Genomic DNA, 18,416 nt, shown 5'->3' on the forward strand with positions numbered 1-18,416 from the left:
CCAAAAAAGCACCTTAGATGCACGAGTCTCACAGCACTTGCACCCAGTGGTACAGCTGTGGTATGCCATGTTTTCCTGGTGACTCTTTACCACTGGCAGCTCCAACCTCTTTTGCTTTCTCTGCCCTCTCTGCACAAACCATGTGATCAGTGATGCTGTTGTAACGCTTACCCACAGGAGTCTGAACCAAATAAAGTGGGACTTCTCTAGGCATGTTTTCCTGTTCAGCACAATAAATACTTTGACTGAAATGAAAGCGCTGGTGTTACTTACATTTCAGTTCTAAACAGCCACAAGCATCCTCCAAATGAATGCATACTGCACTTGACTGTGTACTTTCTCTATACTGAACTTAAAAATAAGAATCTGGAGCAGAACCTAAAAAAGTCAGAGACAAAATTCGAGCAAAGTTTTTAGGCACCATGCATGGATCAAAGGTATTAGAAGAGTACAGCAACTAAAACATTAAGATGAAACAGAAACAATAGTTGTGACTCTTCTCTTATGTAGGGCTAACAAGAAAATACAAAAAAAATAAGGAAAAAAATAGAGAAGCACCACTGTTTTCTTCTGATTCATGGGCATTTTCCAGCATTGCAGCAAACGCATACACACAGTTCTGCATTTTGGGGTGCATAGGTTTGAATGCAAACATTTGACATCACTGAGTATTTATTTTTTTGTTAAAGGCCACTGCCAGTGTTTTCTTTTTTTTTAAGCTGAAAAAAAAATGCTTTGACATTTCTTGACCAGATAGCTTTTAATTAGAAAGTCCTTATGTATGTTGATATGTACATGTGCGTATATTGATAAGACAGATATTGATATATCAAATACTTTTTGCTTTCTGAGGAAAGCTAAATTATTACATAGAAGTCTGCCCAGTATACTAATAAAAATAAAAGACTAGACACTTCTTTGGACTTATTTTAGATGGAGTAAGGACAGATTAAAGAAAAATAAACCATAATTTTCAAAAAGAAAGGCACTTTTGAAGTTGACATTGTTCACTGCTGACACAGTTGCTTGCACGACACTGTAGTGTAGCTTGTAAAGAACTGTGATGCTGCAGGTTCTCCCCCCAATTTGGCAGGGAAACCTGGCCAAGTCCTTTGCTGAGCCAGCTGTGTGCATTCCCTCAGTCTGCGTGAGCTGGCCACATTTGTTAGCTGACTGCACAGCACATTCAGTATTTTTAAAGTACTTCACTGCTTGCGTTGGTAACACACCATTTAGTACCCAGTGATTTGCTGTGCCGTTATCATCCACAGCACAAAGAAACCCAAAGGAGGCAGCACAGAGGCGATGCTGGCCCACCAGCTTAGCTAACAGCAAAGCAGGACAACTTTGCATTTCAAAATGAGGCAGGGATTTGCACAAGAGCTGAACAGTGGAGGGAGGAGGGTGAAAAGGGTCTTTAGCAGAGTGCTTCCCTCCTTCCACTGCCACAAAAGTTTGGCAGAAACCGTAAGATCAAGCTTCTGTCTCCTGGATGCATCTTGTAACATCAAATATTAATTGACACATTTCCCAGAAAGAATACCTTGTACCCACTCCTTATAATCTCTGGCTTGGGTCACGTTGCAGAGGCCTGAGCTCATTCACTACTTAAAAGAATCTCTTTGTGTCACCTCTTGGTGTGCCTGTCCTGAGATAATGCATTACTTGTTCTGGTATATGCTCTGCCCCAGCCTGCAGAATATGAAGAAACACATTGGCATCTTTAAATGACACGTCCTCCTGCTTGCAGGGCATAGGCATCCTCCTCACAGGGTTTTTCTTTAACCAAAGCTCTGAAATGAAGAGGATAACTACTGACCTCACCTCACAGAGCACAAAACACCCCTGACTTACTGTGCTCTGTAACACCGTGGATCTATTAGCACAGCTAGTCACATAGAAATAAATAACTGCAAAAGCTTGGCAACACTTAGGAAACATGAATGCAGTGCATTTTTCTCACTGCCTACCACTAATACTCCATCAGGGTATCACTGAGTGCTCAGATGCATCTTTGCATGAGTACTGCACTGCAGTTCACTTGTTGTTCTGCAATAGTCATTCTTAGAATGTGGAGAAAAATAATTAATTTTATAATGAAAACCCTGGAATGATTTGAAAGGGTTTTACAGGAATAGAAATGGTTTACTAGAGATGCAGCACATTACCATAAGGTAAATGCAGACTGAACAGAAAATTTGTCATCAGCAACCTTGCTTCAGAAGTTCCCTCTTGGCATGATCACACTAGCATTAATTCTTATCTTCATAGTGCATAGTGTAGAAGGTGTTGGCCTTGTGGCTATCAAAGATGAAAGCACAGATGAAGCACTGATAGAGCACACCATGCAAATTATATGTCCTTGGAAAAGAAATGGGCAAGCTTCACATTTCAGGAGTGTCTCAAGCTAAATCACTTAGGCCTCTACAAAAAACTATTTTTTTGTGAAGTAAGAAAAGTGCCTAGAAAAGGAATGTCACAGTATACTAAAAACTCTAAAAAAAGACCAAACATAGTAGCTTACATTTATCTTTACAATTGTAATAATATATACAAATCTTTATCTTCGTAACTAGATCTCCCCTTGTCAATCACCTTAAACAAAAGCCAAACTGTAAACAGTCAGCAATGCGGACCACTTGTGCACCATGAAAAAAGCCATGTGCATATGGAATGAAAGTAACCACTCAGAAAATAAGTCCCAGCTTGTGGAAGAATTTCAGAACTAATAGTAGATTATCTTTCTGCTTGGCTGTTAGAAGCACGACCAAAAAAATCTAACAAAAGAAACAGCCAATTTCTGTAATGAAAAATTCTTCAGGAACTGTAATGAATAATCTGTATGGGACAGACGTGATTTGCTTAGATTCGTCATTTGGGATTTGTTTCTTTCTAGAAGTTTTCTATAGAACATTAATAGGAACGCCATTCTCGGGAGGTTTTATTATTTCCAAGAACTGCTAGATGTAAAACATCACAGTGAGTACTAAGATCTTCCTTCTAACACACAAGATAGCATTTTTTTTCCTCCTACAATGAAAACACATTTGTGAGCCAGGATTAATTAAACAAACCCTTTATCAACCAGTACCCCAGATGTACTCTACCCGATTCAAGAACTTGTTTCTTGGACATAGGAAAAAAGTTGCAGTGCGATGACTGCCTAACTTCAAGCACGTCAGAAAACTTGGTTTCTCCCTGGGAAACACCCAAGTGCTGAAAGCTAGCAGAATGCCTGAATGCTTGGCTGACTAAGGCATACACAGAGCAATGCAAACAGCCAACATCAAAGAATCTGATTCTTGCACGCAAGTGGTCTCAGTAGAAAAAACAGAACTGAACAACAGCTCAGAATCAGATACTTGTGGCAATGCAATAAGGCTGTTAAATACAGACTCCAATCCATTTACCAAAATACTCTGACTTTCCCCATCTTTCTTTTCTCAGCCAACTCTTACCACGGCTGAACATGCCCTCTTGTTATGGTGCAACCCCAGCCTTGCTTTGCTGTTGGCACTGGTGTTCCCCCCTCAAAAGTCTTCTCTTCTGTCTTAACATCGGGGTAACATTCAGTGCACAAATTATAGTGATGTATGTAAACAGAGACAAACATACACAATCATCACCACTAATAAATTCTATTCAAAGTACTTGGGAGAAAGCAAGAAGAGTTGATGTGCTCTTCATTTGAATTTACGTTGGAAAAGTCACAGACAGTGACAGAAAATATAAAATAGTCAGAAAGCAATAAATTCCTTTAAGATTCACAGCGATAACACAAGCGTATAGAGAGCTGGAAAATGCTCCAAGCCCAGCTACTTAATTTTGTTGGCAAATGTTCTGCTGGCAGTTTCTAGCTGCTGGCATGTTTGCCCCCTTCGCTTTAACCAAGCAGAAAGCCAGTGCCTGTTTAACTCCACCATGATGAGACTGTAAGTCCTTGCAATGTCTTTACAGCACTTGCTTTTTACCAGTCATGCTTTTCCAAAACAGTCAGATTTTCTGCTGGAAGTTTCCTATTCTTCAACAAGGTGTTGTTGTTTTTGAGAAGTTTCTATTACTTGTTCTTTACATCTAATTTGAAGTCTCTCTGACATATCTACCTTTATAACAAATGGGAACCAAACCACAGAAAAAAGTAATAAACACCCAACATGGGACATGATACTTGCAAAGGAGAAAACCTTTTTTTGTACACCAGAAACTCTCAGTCTTTGGTTTGGGGAAAGAAACGCCATCTGAAGCATCAGTTGCCTGCTACATCCTAGCAAATCAATTAAGCCTGCTCAAATCTGGAAACCATTCCTTGGCATCAACACTCACAGAATGCACTCATTGTAACTCACAACCTTCTCAAGAAATAACAAAGCCCGCTGACTCATGGTATTGGGAATTGAGGAGGAAAAACACCTCTGAAGGAGCATAAAACAAAGATGGATGAAAAATATATTTCTTTGATATGCAGTTTTTACAACATTTCATAATCTCTTGAAATTCAAAGCTTTTGATTTAGGTGAGAAAAAAAAATAGACTTTCTGTTTTTCTTCTGAGGAAACACATCTCAATACAAACAGATGTGCTGTCGTTCATTAAATGAGCCTTGCACAAGACCAACTCCAGCAAACCCAATGGCAAAGTTACACCTTCATTCTCTTTCAGATCTGAGGTCTTTGAGGATATCCAGATACTTAGTGGAGTCCACCTCTGTTGCTTTAACCAAGTCAAGGATTCTGAGCAGCTACAAATGCATTTGATGAACCAACATCCAAAAAATCCTACCCTCCTTCGTGCTCATTACATGGCTGTTTTGTGATCACATTTTTCACTGGTGTAAATCCAACCCACAGTCAAGTAGGCAAAGGAAGATGTTTTGAAAGACAGAAACAGAAAAGAAAAAAAAAGTAGTAAGTAGTAAGAGGTGTAAGAGGCAGTACAAGTAGTAAGGGGTGTACAAAAAGCTAGGACAGAAAGCAAAGAAAAGTAATGTCAAATATGCAATGCAGAAAGAAAGGAAGTATCCAAAACACAAATTCAAAATGAGAATGGTGAGTAAGGCAATCAGCTCTAACTGTGAAGTATTTCTGTTACTGTTTTACTACAAAGCATTTCCAAACCAGTCCAGCCATTTGTGCAGTACTGTTTCAGCAGGACTAAAGCTTTCTTTCTGCCTTGACATAGCTGAGAACTGGTCTGGTGGATGTGTCTGTGCTGCCACGAGCAACCTACCAAAAACTGCCTGCATGTGAACTGAACTACAGAGGGGATACAGGAACAAGACACTGCATCAAGCTTCGGGGAAAGGGGTAAAAATGAATTAACACAGAACTTTAGACTACATCCAGCAGAAGAAAATCAAGGAACACAGGAAAACTTGCTGTGAGACAAGCTCAAGACAGCAACAAAGATGAGGTGAGCATGTTAGTGCAGTCATGAGGTACCTCCAGGGTGCTGATTCCCACAGGAGAAAAGAAAGATTCTCAAGGAGAGGGGAAAGTATTTATTTACAGGGAAAGGACTTTATCTAGCAAACCTGAGCCTTTGGGAATTAGGATATGCAATGCACAAAGAAAGGATTCTGTAAAACTTCTCAATGGTTTCCAGGTTCTTTTTCAGGCAGATTACATGTAATCTACAATCCACAGTCACTATCAAATGATGGGAAATGCACAAAAGAATTATATGCATTTGTGTAGCTGCAGCACCAGAGAAGACTGAGATGCAAAGCCATGCTGAGAACCCTGCCTGGAAACAGGGAATCCCTTCTGAAAGTGCCCTAAAGCAGTCTGAACACACTAGCTAGAAAACCCCCATAATGAGCAGAAATAGAAAGCAGAAATACAAAATGACACATGTAAATAAATTTCATTAAATAGAACCACAGAAAGAAGCAATGGTATAATATGTTAAGTATGAGTCCAACATAAGTAATCTACCAATCATTTACAGATATCACAGCTCCCTGTTTTGTTTTTTTTTTTATTATTATTATCTTTGTAATCTTCATCAAAACGTACCACAGAGTGAAGAACTTTTCTTTTTGGATAAAAATGTTTTCTCCTACAAAACTAGGTGTATTTTTAAATACATAAGCTCAGGTTCTCTTCCATCATACTAGTTGGCATCAAGTGACAAAAAAAACCCCACTTTTTTTTGGTGACAACTAATACATCATAGTATACCTGGAAAAACAGCCTTGATAACATGGGAATTTTCAGGTGTAGTCTAAATGTCTCCACATCAATGACTTCTCTTTAGAATGAAGTTGGAAACTCTAATAGATTATCCCAATTTGGTCATTTGTTATATCGCAACTAAAGCATTCTCCTCCAGTTTCCAAAAATATATTCATTAAAATATTTGCAAAGAAATTCACCATTTGTTTCATTCTCTTACTTTTACATGCAGCAACCCAGAATGTCTAAACTACCCACATAAACTACGAGAGAAGATTGTTCCACTCTTAAAACAGGTCTTTTTATAAGATCAGATCTGTAATCTTGAATTAATTCCTTATTCCCAGTGACACCAGTAAGATTTCTGTGAGACAAAAATGCATGAAATAGGTCTCTTCCATGTCTGTGGTGATCCAGAGATGATTATCTCTTTTTGTCACTGTTCAACTGTAACTTGCCTTTCTTGCCAATTCTAGGCAACTGACAACAGCACTAGTACAAACAAGATCTTTTAGTTTGCTAAGAGCAGCAATTGTTAGACTTTTTTTAATTCTCTTTCCTTAAGTGCACTCTGTTACATTTATTCACAATCAAACCAGTGTTAAATTCTTGTTAATTCAAGTGAGATCATAAAAATACCTTGCAGTTCTGTGCGTGGTGAAAGTCTTTGATCATACATACCTCTGAAAAGAAAACAGACAGGATGACTAGGCTGATCCAGTGAATTACTCCTGCAAACTGTGAAGCACTTGAAACTGCAATTAACACAATACAATGAAGCATCATTTTAGTAGCAGAATGCAACTTGAGCTTAATATCATTAGTACTGCTACAACTTACATGTGGATTAAGCTTTCTTCTCTAAATTTCATAATGGAAAAACCAGAAAAGAAGCAGGATGTAATGGGACATGTAATTCCAGACCTGTCAGCTGTTCACTCTAATCCAAATCAGCACGTTAGCAGCTGCAGCAGCTTTGCATTGGATCATTCACACAGACTGCTGGTAAGCAGGACATACATGTTTTAGGTCTGTTACTGCTGCACACTCTCACTCCATGCATTGTGTTAGTATAAAATGTGTGACTAAATCCTGCCTACCTGCAAGTTCAATTAGAATGTTTAAGGAAACAATGCTGCATTATTCCCACATTACTCCTTGTATTCATTCTTTGGTAATTAAGCTCAGAAGACCCGTAACCGTCTGGACCAGGTCATTAAAAACTAGATCTTTAAAGCCTATTTCTAATCATATAACTAAGGCTCTCTTTACAGCAGAGATTGTCTTTATGGGGTTAAGTCAACGTCTTGAAACATGGAGAATTTCAAGGAAGTTTACTGAAATTCTACATTCAAAGTGCCCTTCATTGCTGAAAGCCCAGAGAGTCCAATATCTGAAGCACTGACAGCTCTTACTCTGGAGGTCACATACTCTGAATTAAAACAACAAAGAAAAATAACCTTCTTTCTTTTGGGCATTAGTGAGTCTACCTTTCGTACAGCAGATAGGTTACAATGCTCTGTGCAGCCCTGCTGTTTCAGAGAGTCATGTAACAGCAAAGCTAAAGGTAATTAGTGACTTTGTGTGCATAGAAATGCAAGATTATTGCAGAATTAACTAACTCCCAAGAACATGTATGGCATGCACTAAACCAGGCATCTTATTTCAAAAAGTTAAAACTAATTAAAATGGAAAGAAGAGGAAAGGAGTGTAGAAAGAAATGAAATACGAAGAAAAACACTGATGGGCTGCTGCTGGAACTTACACAGCTGAAGCTCATGGGGACTTGATGCAAGAGGGTTTTCTGCAGTGCAGCAGAGGAACTACTTAGAGATGAAACAACAGGAAAATGTAGTATATATACCTAACCCAAGGCACTGTCTTTATAGGTTGGCATAAAGAACAAGAAATAGAAACCACCTGTAAGCTATTTTTCAGAGCTGCCAATTGACATATAAGGCTCCAGCTGCCCCTTAGTGGACAAAAAATATATAGCAGGAAGAATTTTGTAAGAAAATCAATTTCTGCTGGAGGAGAGTGCTGGATCCATGGCCAGACAGCGTGCAATCAAATTGCCAGTAAAACAGTACATCTGTAAAAGTCTTCCAAGCCAGAAGCTTTTGTTAAAGAGCTGAATCACTAAGCCATACTCTGGCTTTGTATATTTGCTTCTTCCAAAAGATTCCCCTTTGTGAAAGGCCTACAAAAAGAGAGAAGGCTCTTCTCCAAGAGGTGCTCATCTTCCACTCTTTGGCAGCTTGGATACATCCCTGGGATTTGGTTTGAGGCAAAGCATCTAAAAGCTGTTCAGTTGCTACCTTAATCAAAACAGCATCCCACATTTATTTTACCTGTTACCTATTAAAATTAAACAAACAAACAAACAACCAGCTAAAAGCCAAATAGTTTTGCTTTATTTCACATTTTGCTTGTCTGGTGCTATGAGGACAACGTGAATACAAACCCAGCTGTTTAGTCAGGAAGACTACCATTCAGTATAAAAGTTAAGTATAGCTAGCTTCAGTCCAACTCCTCCTCCTTTCATTTATACTCAAAATGCATATCTGGAGGACAGGAATGAAGAATGCATCCTGACAAATGGTGAGTGGCCATTATAGAAGCTTGTACTACCAGCCCTTGCTTGTGATTGATGTTGTCGTTGATGATGGTTTCTTGGTAGATACAAACAAGTTTCTGCCAGGAGTAGACAGCAGCTGCTCCCTGCATGGTTTGGGCAAGCCCTCAACCCATTCATGCAGAGACATCACTGCATCTCAGTGCTCATTTTCCTTGGACAGCTACACACACAGTCAGACAGGACCCTGATCCAGCAACCAGGTAGAATTATGTGCAGCCTTTCAGCTCCACGGTTTTCAGGAAGACCAGATGCCTTCTACAGAAACATCTGCTGCAGTTGACTGCAGGAGGACTAAGATGACTGCCTGACTTGCTCTCCCCCAAAAATACCAAAGACAGAGAAGGGACAGCATGGTCTGTTTTCCTGAGTACAGGAGTAGGGGTTGAAACTTGACAAGTTCAAAATACTTGCATCATGTGATAAGACATTATTTTATTAATGCATGTCCTACACATTTGCAGACCTGGTCTCCATCACCGATACTGACAGTTTTGTGTGTGGGAAAAGTGCAACCAAGGACTGCAAAAAAAAAAAAAAAGAGAGAGAAAGGTACTTTCAAAATCACACAGCCAGAAAACTGGACTTTTCCTGGAATAGTTTTTCACAAAAAAAACTCAAAGCGCATTAAAATCTCATTCGAAAGAGAAAAAAGACTTGCTAAATAGTTATAAACTACAATGTGGGTTAGCATTTGTTATTACAAACAAAACTGCCATAATGTATCCTAATGCACTGCTCAACTTCATATAGAATAAGGAATCATTATAAATTCAAATTATATATATTTTTAAAAAGCACAATTATGCCCTAAATGCTCTTTACCACTTCAAGGTAAGCAATGTACATTCCTTGTACAACACAACAGCAATACCAAGCATCATCAAGATAACCTTCATCTGATTTTAATCAAAATAGAAAGAGTTCAGCTTAACAAAGGCAAGAAATGTGATGAGTTGCAATGCAAAGTAGCAACACAGAGCTACATCCTCTCAGGTGCTGAGAGAATCCACACAGACAGGGCAGGGACAGCAGCCTAACAGTAAAATCACCTGGCCTGACCAAGCACCTGTAGGTCACATACAAGGTGCAACTGTGGAGTTTTTAAGGGTATGACATGCACCAGATACAAAGAGGAGAAGTGGGCCCTGAAAAATAGTTGCCTTTTTGGAAAAATGAATGGTAAGAAAGCAGGTGCTTCCAGAAGAAAGTCTCCAGAACTGTATTAGAAGTCTAAAACAAATCAACAGAAACAGCTTTTAAACTCTTGGGCTCCACACAAAGAGACAAATCTATACATAAACATGAAGATACATCTCAGTATCTACTGGGTACCTCAGTAAATGCAGTTCCTCATTCAATTTTTAAGGACTTATACCCATAATTAGCATTCCTGACTCATCTGAAAGCTACAGGTTTGTCCAAATTACGGGTTTCCCCATTCAAAATGGTAAGTTCCAAGAGATTTTTGCTGAAAACAACAAATGTAATGAAATGGTCATGCTGGTAACTGTGTGTGCAGCCTGGACAGACAGGGCTGTAAAGAGGGGTGGGGGTAAACCTGGGCAACGTTGTGGAAAGATGGCTCAATTACCGATTCCTCTAGAAGGGTTTACAAAATCATTGCAATTATCAACCAAGTCCTCTAAAGTAATCTTATTACAATGCAGTTCAGTCTTACACTGAAAGCTAACTTCACTAATATCAACAGAAAAATCATGAAAATAGCAGAATGACAGAATGAAAACTATGCTTGCCTACTTTGAAGTTGCCATAGAGGATACCAGACTGTGCTTCTTTCATGCTGTGCATTCTTGCATTCATGGAACTGCCTGAACCTCATTACTGACATTTCAACATATTTGCAGGGAGGTGCTAAAGGCTGCTCTACAACAATTAGAGGGAAAGATGTAGCTGGCATTTGTGTTCACAACAGGTATGTATTGCAAAAGCAAAAAAAAAAAAAAAAAAAAAAGAATGGAAGAAAACAGCAGTAGGAAAAAAATCAACATGAAAAATTGCACTGTGGAACCTGTGTAGAGTGAATTCAGATAAAGCAAAACTCCACTTAGGAAGTTATTGGAATCACTGTATATTAGAGTAGAATAATAATCTGTAACACTTCAGCATGCCACAAGATAGAAAACCATAATTTCAATTCCTACCTACCTCAATAGAAGTAAATAAGTAAGGAAATGCCATGAAATAACCTAGCATGTTCGTCATATCTGTCCATCCATATGCATACAACAAGTATCAAGGAGATTAACAATACATATGACTTTTCTCCTTTGTTATGGAGTATTTCTGACCTAAAGGACAGACCTTTTTGGGTACCAACATGCAGATACCTGCATGTACACTCTGCTCATATCCTCTGAAAATGTGTCCTATATCAATTTGGTCAGCAAGATGGAGAAGGGACTGACTTCACTATACCAGGGTTCCACAAACACACAGTTCTTGCCTAGCCTACTAACCATTTACACAGTAGGGAAAAAGAAATCCTCACCAATCTCCACTCCAACCCACCCCTTCAAAAGCCTCCCAGCACGTTAAGCCCTTATTTCATTAAAATAAAAAAATAAAAAAAAATAAATCCTCCTACTCACACTGGAGAAGCTTTATATCTATTAGGAGTTCCAGAGTCAGAAGAATCACCACCAACACTACACAGGCTACCAGGAAACTGTTGAGACTTGCACTGAGCAAAAATACCTGCCACACAGCTGCTCGTCTCCCACAGCACGGTTTTAGCCAGTTAGATCTAAGAAAAGAAAATTAAGAGGGGAAAAAAAAAGAAAAGAAAAGAAGTGAAAAAGGAAGAGAGCTACAGAGCAGTGGACTCAAAACAATAAGTTCTGCTATTATGGATACTCATCAATACTGTACGTAGACTGTTAGACTCACTCACTGGTTTCTTTACTAAGGTTGGGCCATTTTCCAAATGATTACAGTGTTAAATCCTGTTTGCATTTGTCAATTGCACGATCCACTTTAGTAAGCATGGCTAATTGCAAGTGTTACACAGGCAAAACTTCACCCTGGGGATCAGTTGTGTCTCAGCTTTAATGAGTTTCCCCAACCCTCTTGAGTACACTGGTACTCAAGTGTCTTCCAATGGACTGAGTAATGCAACACTGATTATCATATAATGCTTTTCCACTTTCTTCCTGTCTCACTATTTTTCATGCACCTTGATTTTGATATACATGCTGCAGTCACTTATCTGTGGTAACCAAGACACAAAAGGGCTCAGCTGTTCAGTTAGAAGGTAATGATGTTTTATAACAGATTATCTGGTATTCAATGTTATGGTCTTGCACCTTATCCCTTCTCAGGAATGAGACAAATCAGACAAGAGCAGCAATCAGTTGCACATTATGGAAAAGAAAAACAGGATTTTGGAAAGCACCAAAGAGTAGTTCAGATACTCCGTATCTCAGCCTATACTAGCAAACAGTAGACGGCCAAAGTGTCAAGCAACTGGCTGGTGCTGGCTAGCTCACCTATTTTGTCTAAGCCAGCAATCTGTTTGTGCACCAGGCTAAACAGAGGTCACCTTGTTTTGGAGGAAAAAGAAGGATCAGGCGAAGTGAAGGGAGCTGCGCTATGCCACTGGTTTTAAGGGTCAGAGAGCCCTCGATGGCTTACTTAGTAGTACAGATACAGACTATGAGTTCTAAGGTTCAAATGAACCATGAGAAGAAATTAAAAAAAAAGAAAAAACACAAACACATAGCTATTACTTCAACAACAAGTAATACTACTTGCTGAAATTACAGTCCACAACAACTCCCTACTACCCAATGTGTGTTTTCAGGAGTGATGAAATTCAAGACATCACTTGGATCGGTACCAAATCTGCTATAATTGGTTTCAGCATCAGCTAATAACCACCACCCAGCTAAGAGCGCAGCTCATTCACTGCAACACCCAAGTTCCAGTTGCTAGAGCAGCTTTAAATCTTCACAGAAAACTATTACTATCCTGGTTCCCACTTCCATAAGTAGCTGGCAGTCACCATCCTGTGCAGGGTTGTCAGAACTTTCGGCTCCAACCAAAACCAGTAGCTGGATTTCAAAAGAAAACTTGTTTTTCTCCCTGCAATAAACTGGAAGAATTCCTGCTGAGTACATCTGTGAGGATGAGAGCTCTGGAAGGAAGCTGATGAATCAATAAATGTTTTACCAGCACTTTCCTAATACAGATACACATTTTAAAATGGCTTGTTGACACTTCCTGCTTTTTCTCTTGAAAATACTTCTATCAGGAATCACAGTAGCATGCTGTTCAGAAATAAAAAAAAAAACCATCCTGATAATTTTTTTCCTTCTAAAATTCTCCCATAGTTTAATACTGATACAGTATTTATTGTATCATTTTCTCCTCATAGCATTTTGTAATGTTCCTACATTGGCCCACCTCTGAAAGTTCTAATGCTTGCCTGACACTGCATTTTCAAAGCACTGTAATTACACATTAGTTAATAAAGACCTGATGTGACTTACTAGCTCAGCTTTAGGAAGCTGAAAGCACACGAGGTGTGGTGCAGGAATTGCACTGAAGGAGCTATGACGTCAATGTATAGAAATTAATGGTGTACAATAAGAAAAGATAGCAAATAATTTCAAATAAATAGCTCTAGACACAGTAATTCATGTTACAATCAAACACTAAAAACAAAACATTTCCTGATACACCTATTTTTGAGTTTAGAGGAGAAAGAGATGCTAAGCAGTGCTCAGAGACTCAGCACTTTCAAGCAGCTTTTCCAAACATAGCATATATAATCTGATATACTCAGAATATGTATCAGCTCGTACTCAGAGCTGCCTGATTACCTGGCCACAAAAGACATTCTCAGTTGGATCTCAAAAGCTCAAAGATTTGACAAGTATCACTACTTGGGATTTGCCCTTGGGTCTAACCCAAAGTACTACAGAATACAAGTATTCCAGCCTGAAGCAGCAATCCAAACCAGTTTTTTCTCAATCACTGCCTGAAAAGAAATACATAAAATAATCATAATGCACTAAAAAATACAGAAGGCACTGGATTTTAAATACATTTTTTTTAATCTAAGGAAAAAAGAGCATTCCAATAAGGCCTTTCGGCAAACTTGTCATTTTTTTTAATGGATTTTGTTTGCCTCCATCTCAAAACAGGATAACCTGTTCTTACCACAGCTGCTATTTTTGTTTGTTTGTTTTCCAAGATCTTCCCAAAATAACACTAGAGACTGGTTTTGTCTATTTAGTACAGGTTTTAGTTCTATTCTCATCTTATCTTTATCTTCCCGTTTCCAAAAAGACCAGCTTTGCCAGCATTTTAGCATTGCAGGGTTGCTTTTCTTATTTCCTATTCTCAGAATGATCAGTAGAGGGCCTAAATACACTCTTTTAAAAATTCTACCCAGTTAAGATTTTCAAATACTTCAAGTGTATCACTAAATAATCTGTGATACTCAGCATGCATTACCTACAGACGTGATAATCTTTATTCAAGTTAATCATTACTTAAAGAAACGTTAAGGAATGCAGACTTATTCTTCTATCTATCCAGTATCAATATTCTCCCAAACCCAAAATGCTTCGGAAAGAAATTACCAGCTTATGTCTGGAAGAACAATAACATTAAGGGTGAAGTGCAGATCATCTGCATGTTTGCTCCTATATATCACTCATATAAATTGATTTCAAGTATGTAAAGTGTTTGAAAATTAAGCCCTGGAAGCCTATCTTCAGTTTCCTATCTTAATTAACTAAACCAAGGTGCATTTGTTTAACACGTGTCCTATGAGCAGACAGTGATTAGCACCTTCACCTGGTAGACAAGCTCTTCGCAGATCTTCAAGTCCTCTGAATCCACTGACACCAATACTTATACTGAGCTCTAAAAAATGGTGCACTGGACAGTTTTTTTCTTGGAAGCTGAAAATTTAGTTCACTTACCATGTTAATTTGACACAACTGTATTACAGAGTCCTGATTTTCCCTTGGTCTTTTTTTTTTTTTCCTTTTTCCTACATATCTTCTGTAAAGAAGGGACATAAATAAGAAAATGAACTACAACTAGAAATATGTTTTATGCAGATAAATCTATTGACACACTAACCACACCAGATCCTAATAAACAATCTCTTCATCTCCTTCAATGCTCTAAACTGTCTTAGTAGATTAACTCTTTCTCATGATATATAAGGGCTCATCCATTCAGTAGATGAGAAGTCTAGAATTTGAAAAAAACAAATCCATACCAGAACTAGAGTGGGTTTAAATCTACCTTCCAAATCCTGGCCGCTGCTCCTCTATTCAGTAGAATTAACATCTACCTACCTTACAGTGCCTAGATGAAATAAATAAATGCACTACAACAGGAATATATTGGCTGATAGTCATGCAGGGTTATGAGAAATTTAAGTACACTGTGGAATTTTACTGGGGTAAGTCTTTTTAAAGATACTTTCACACATGGCTGTGTGGAAAACCAATCTGTTATCATCACTGCTAGTTTTATTAATAAACAGCTTGGAAAAAAAAGAGCATAAGGCAAAACTGGGAAAGGTTTAACATATTTCTTTGGTAAGGAACAACTACAAACAATTTGTTCAAGCTGTTAACAGCTGTCACTGTTTCTATTTTCTGATCTAGCAAACAAATATCCCAAATCTGTATTATACTTTACCCTGCCTTTTTTTTTTTTTCCTCTTGGCTTAGCAGCAAGTGTTTGCATCTCACAAGATGGATATGATTAGCAACCAGAAGGATGGACGAGATCCAAATCACTAACTGAAGAGAAAAAAAAGCCATTGTCAGGAAGTAACTGAAAGACAGAAAGTTTCAATAATACAAAATCTGTCTGAGACTAAACAGACAGGAGCCCCACAGGAGGCTACAGCTAGCAGCAGGAGGCCTTCAGCAATTGTAATGAACAAATAGAGCTCTGCATCCCTCTCCCAGGCTTTTCCTATAAGAATAGTTTAACTACTGAGGGCAGCCTCATATTTTTTCCACTAGAAGCCTTACAGTTTCTAAGCCAGCTACAGTTCTTAAAGGACTGCTGCAAAACTTTGTTGTTCTAATGACAAGAAAGTCCTCCTGACTTCATCCTAAACCCAAACCCAATACAGCCAGTACTTGTGTCAGTCCTGTTCTTTGGCTGATTAGCTCTTTTCCCTTGCTGGCATTTTGTCCATGACGCATTCATACACAGCAGTGACATTTCCTTATTTATTTTAGTCAAAGAAGTGCAGTCGGGAGGAATTGTCAATCTGTTTTGGGGGTAGGAAGGCCCTACACAGGGCTGGATCACTGGGCTGAGGACAACAGGATGAAGTTGAACAAAACCAAGTACCAGGTCCTGCACTTTGGTCACAACAACCCCAGGCAACACTATAGGCTTGGGGCAGAGTGGCCGTAAGATTGTGTAGAGGAAAAGGAGCTGGAGGTATTGGTCAATGGTCAGCTGAACACGAGCCAGCAGTGCACCCAGGTGGCCAAGGAGGCCAATGGCATCCTGGCTTGTGTCAGAAATGCAAATCTAGCAGGAGCAGGAAGCGATCATCCCTCTATACTCAGCACTGGTGAGGCTCAAATAGTGTTCAGTTTTGGGCTCCTCGCTACAAGAAGGACATTGAAGCCCTGGAACATGTGCAGAAAAGGGCAACAAAGCTGGTAAGGAGTCCAGAACACAAGACTTATGAGGAGAACACCTGATGGAGCTGGGACTGGTTAGTCTGGGGAAGAGGAGGCTCTCAGGGGAGATTTTATCACTCTCTACAACTCCTGAAGGAAGGCAGTGGCAAGGTGAGGGTCAGCCTCTTCCCTCACGTAATGAATGACAGAGGGGAGATTGAAGTTAGATGTTCTTCTGCAGAAGAGTGGTCAGGCAGTGGAACGGGCTGCACAGGGAGGTGGTGGAGTCACCAACCCTAGAGGTGCTCAGAAAATGTTTAGATGTACTGAAGGACATGTTTTAGAGGGAAACACATGTGGACTGTTGGACTGGAGGATTTTGGAGGTCTTTTCCAATTTTGGTGATTCTATGAACACAGACAATATGAACCGTACATAGTATTTTGGAATAGGTTTAATTACATCAGTGCTTTTCAGCTCTATCTGAAGTACCTTAGCTGATGCTTTCTAAGCTCATTTTTGCCTTCCTCACAGGTATATCTATCAGACTATACGACATAATGTGATTATCTTGTACATGATTCCTCTCATTAGGTATTTTTTTTTTTTTAATTAGGCTTCTACATTTTATGCTAAAGTTAACATTAAACCTAAAAATCAACCTTTAAGAAACATATGTAGAGCCATACTGGACTGGAACAATGGCTTGATATCCTGCTTCCAATAGCATCTAGGAGGAGATGTTTCAGGATGCACAAGAACACGGTAAATACTTCCCATTAAAACTCTCCCAGCACTGAAACATTTTCAGCTAGAGTACTTTCTGAGCCAGATGTGGGTTCAAGGATTCTACTTAGTAACCTTCAAGGCTTTAAAAAGAAAAAAAAAAGGCAAAAAAAACCCAAACAACACTTTTCCACAGACTTGTCCAATTTCCTGTTAGGTCACAAAAGCTATTAGAAGCCACTCATTCTTTAACAGGTAGCTTCACACATTTACTGCCCTTGGGGTGAAGTAGCACTCTTTGCTTGTTTTCAATTGGCCTTTATTAACACACCTGGAACTTGGATTCAGGAGGGAGGTGTCAAACCTCATTTTAAAAACTCTTTGTCACCAGTTTTGTAATCTCAAATCTCATATTAACCTTCTTTCCAGATTGAACAATCCTAACGTATGTAGTTCTACATCTTAGATCACTGTTCTCGAGTGTCTTCTGGTTCTTTTTTGTCTACCATAGCCTTTCTGACAGGGGCCAGTACTACATGCTCACACTCAAGATGTGGGCAAAGCTTGGATTTACAGAGAGGCACAATATGAACTGTGTTTTATTCGTTATTCCTTTCCTAAAAAATCCTAATATTTCATTAGCTTTTAGACTGCCACTCAAAGTTTAGCTGACCTTTTAATGGACTCTTCTTTGAGCTAAGTATTTCTCTTTTCCATATTTCTCCTTTATCCTACTGGTTATGTATCTTTCAGTTGTTGCAGCAAGCCACATCACCTCCAATTTAGACAGTTATTCCAATGTTAAGCCAGGTAAGTCAGATCTGCATTATTTCCTCTCTACAAAAAAAGTCCTCTGCAAACAGAGTGTGGGACACTCCATTTCTAGCCACAAAAGATACCTAGGAAAAGTTCTATTGTAAAAAAAAAAAAAAAACCCAAGGGGGGTGAAAAAAAAGATCTATGAATCAAAAAAGCTTGAACACCACTGATTTACACGTGTGTGTGGATTTTTTTTTCCACTTATTGTTGGTGCTCCCTCTATCAATTGGTGTTTCAGATAGAAGATACAAGATGGACACAGTGGAGGAATTTAGGTTCTAGGATAAACGCAATAACAAGCTACTCTAGAAAACAACATTTGCAAAGAGAAAAGCTCAAAAGGATATTAGAAAAAGAAGTTTTTAAATCATTGAACTTCCTTGTAACGTAGTCTGACATTTCACGTGTTCTTTAGCAAAGAGCTGG

At 38.9% G+C, this 18,416-nt stretch overlaps 1 protein-coding gene across 3 annotated transcripts in view; it reads right to left on the minus strand.

Moving 5' to 3' along the window:
• The window catches only part of TMEM266 (transmembrane protein 266), a 79,451-nt gene that overhangs the window by 28,345 nt on the left and 32,690 nt on the right, over positions 1-18,416 (minus strand). For 2 of the 3 annotated variants that reach the window (XM_090148679.1, XM_090148680.1), the window contains exons 5-6: positions 11,421-11,575; positions 6,855-6,928 (exon numbers count right to left, since the gene is read on the minus strand). In XM_090148679.1, coding sequence (XP_090004805.1) covers positions 6,855-6,928; positions 11,421-11,575 — 229 coding nt within the window. Of the gene's footprint in view, positions 1-6,854; positions 6,929-10,569; positions 11,386-11,420; positions 11,576-18,416 lie in introns of those variants that run through there. The other variant, XM_090148681.1, reaches the window with a different exon arrangement.

The sequence above is a fragment of the Phasianus colchicus genome, chromosome 12 (assembly GCF_987193195.1).
Source record: "Phasianus colchicus chromosome 12, bPhaCol1.hap1.1, whole genome shotgun sequence".
In the NCBI taxonomy this organism is placed as follows: Eukaryota; Metazoa; Chordata; class Aves; order Galliformes; family Phasianidae; genus Phasianus; species Phasianus colchicus.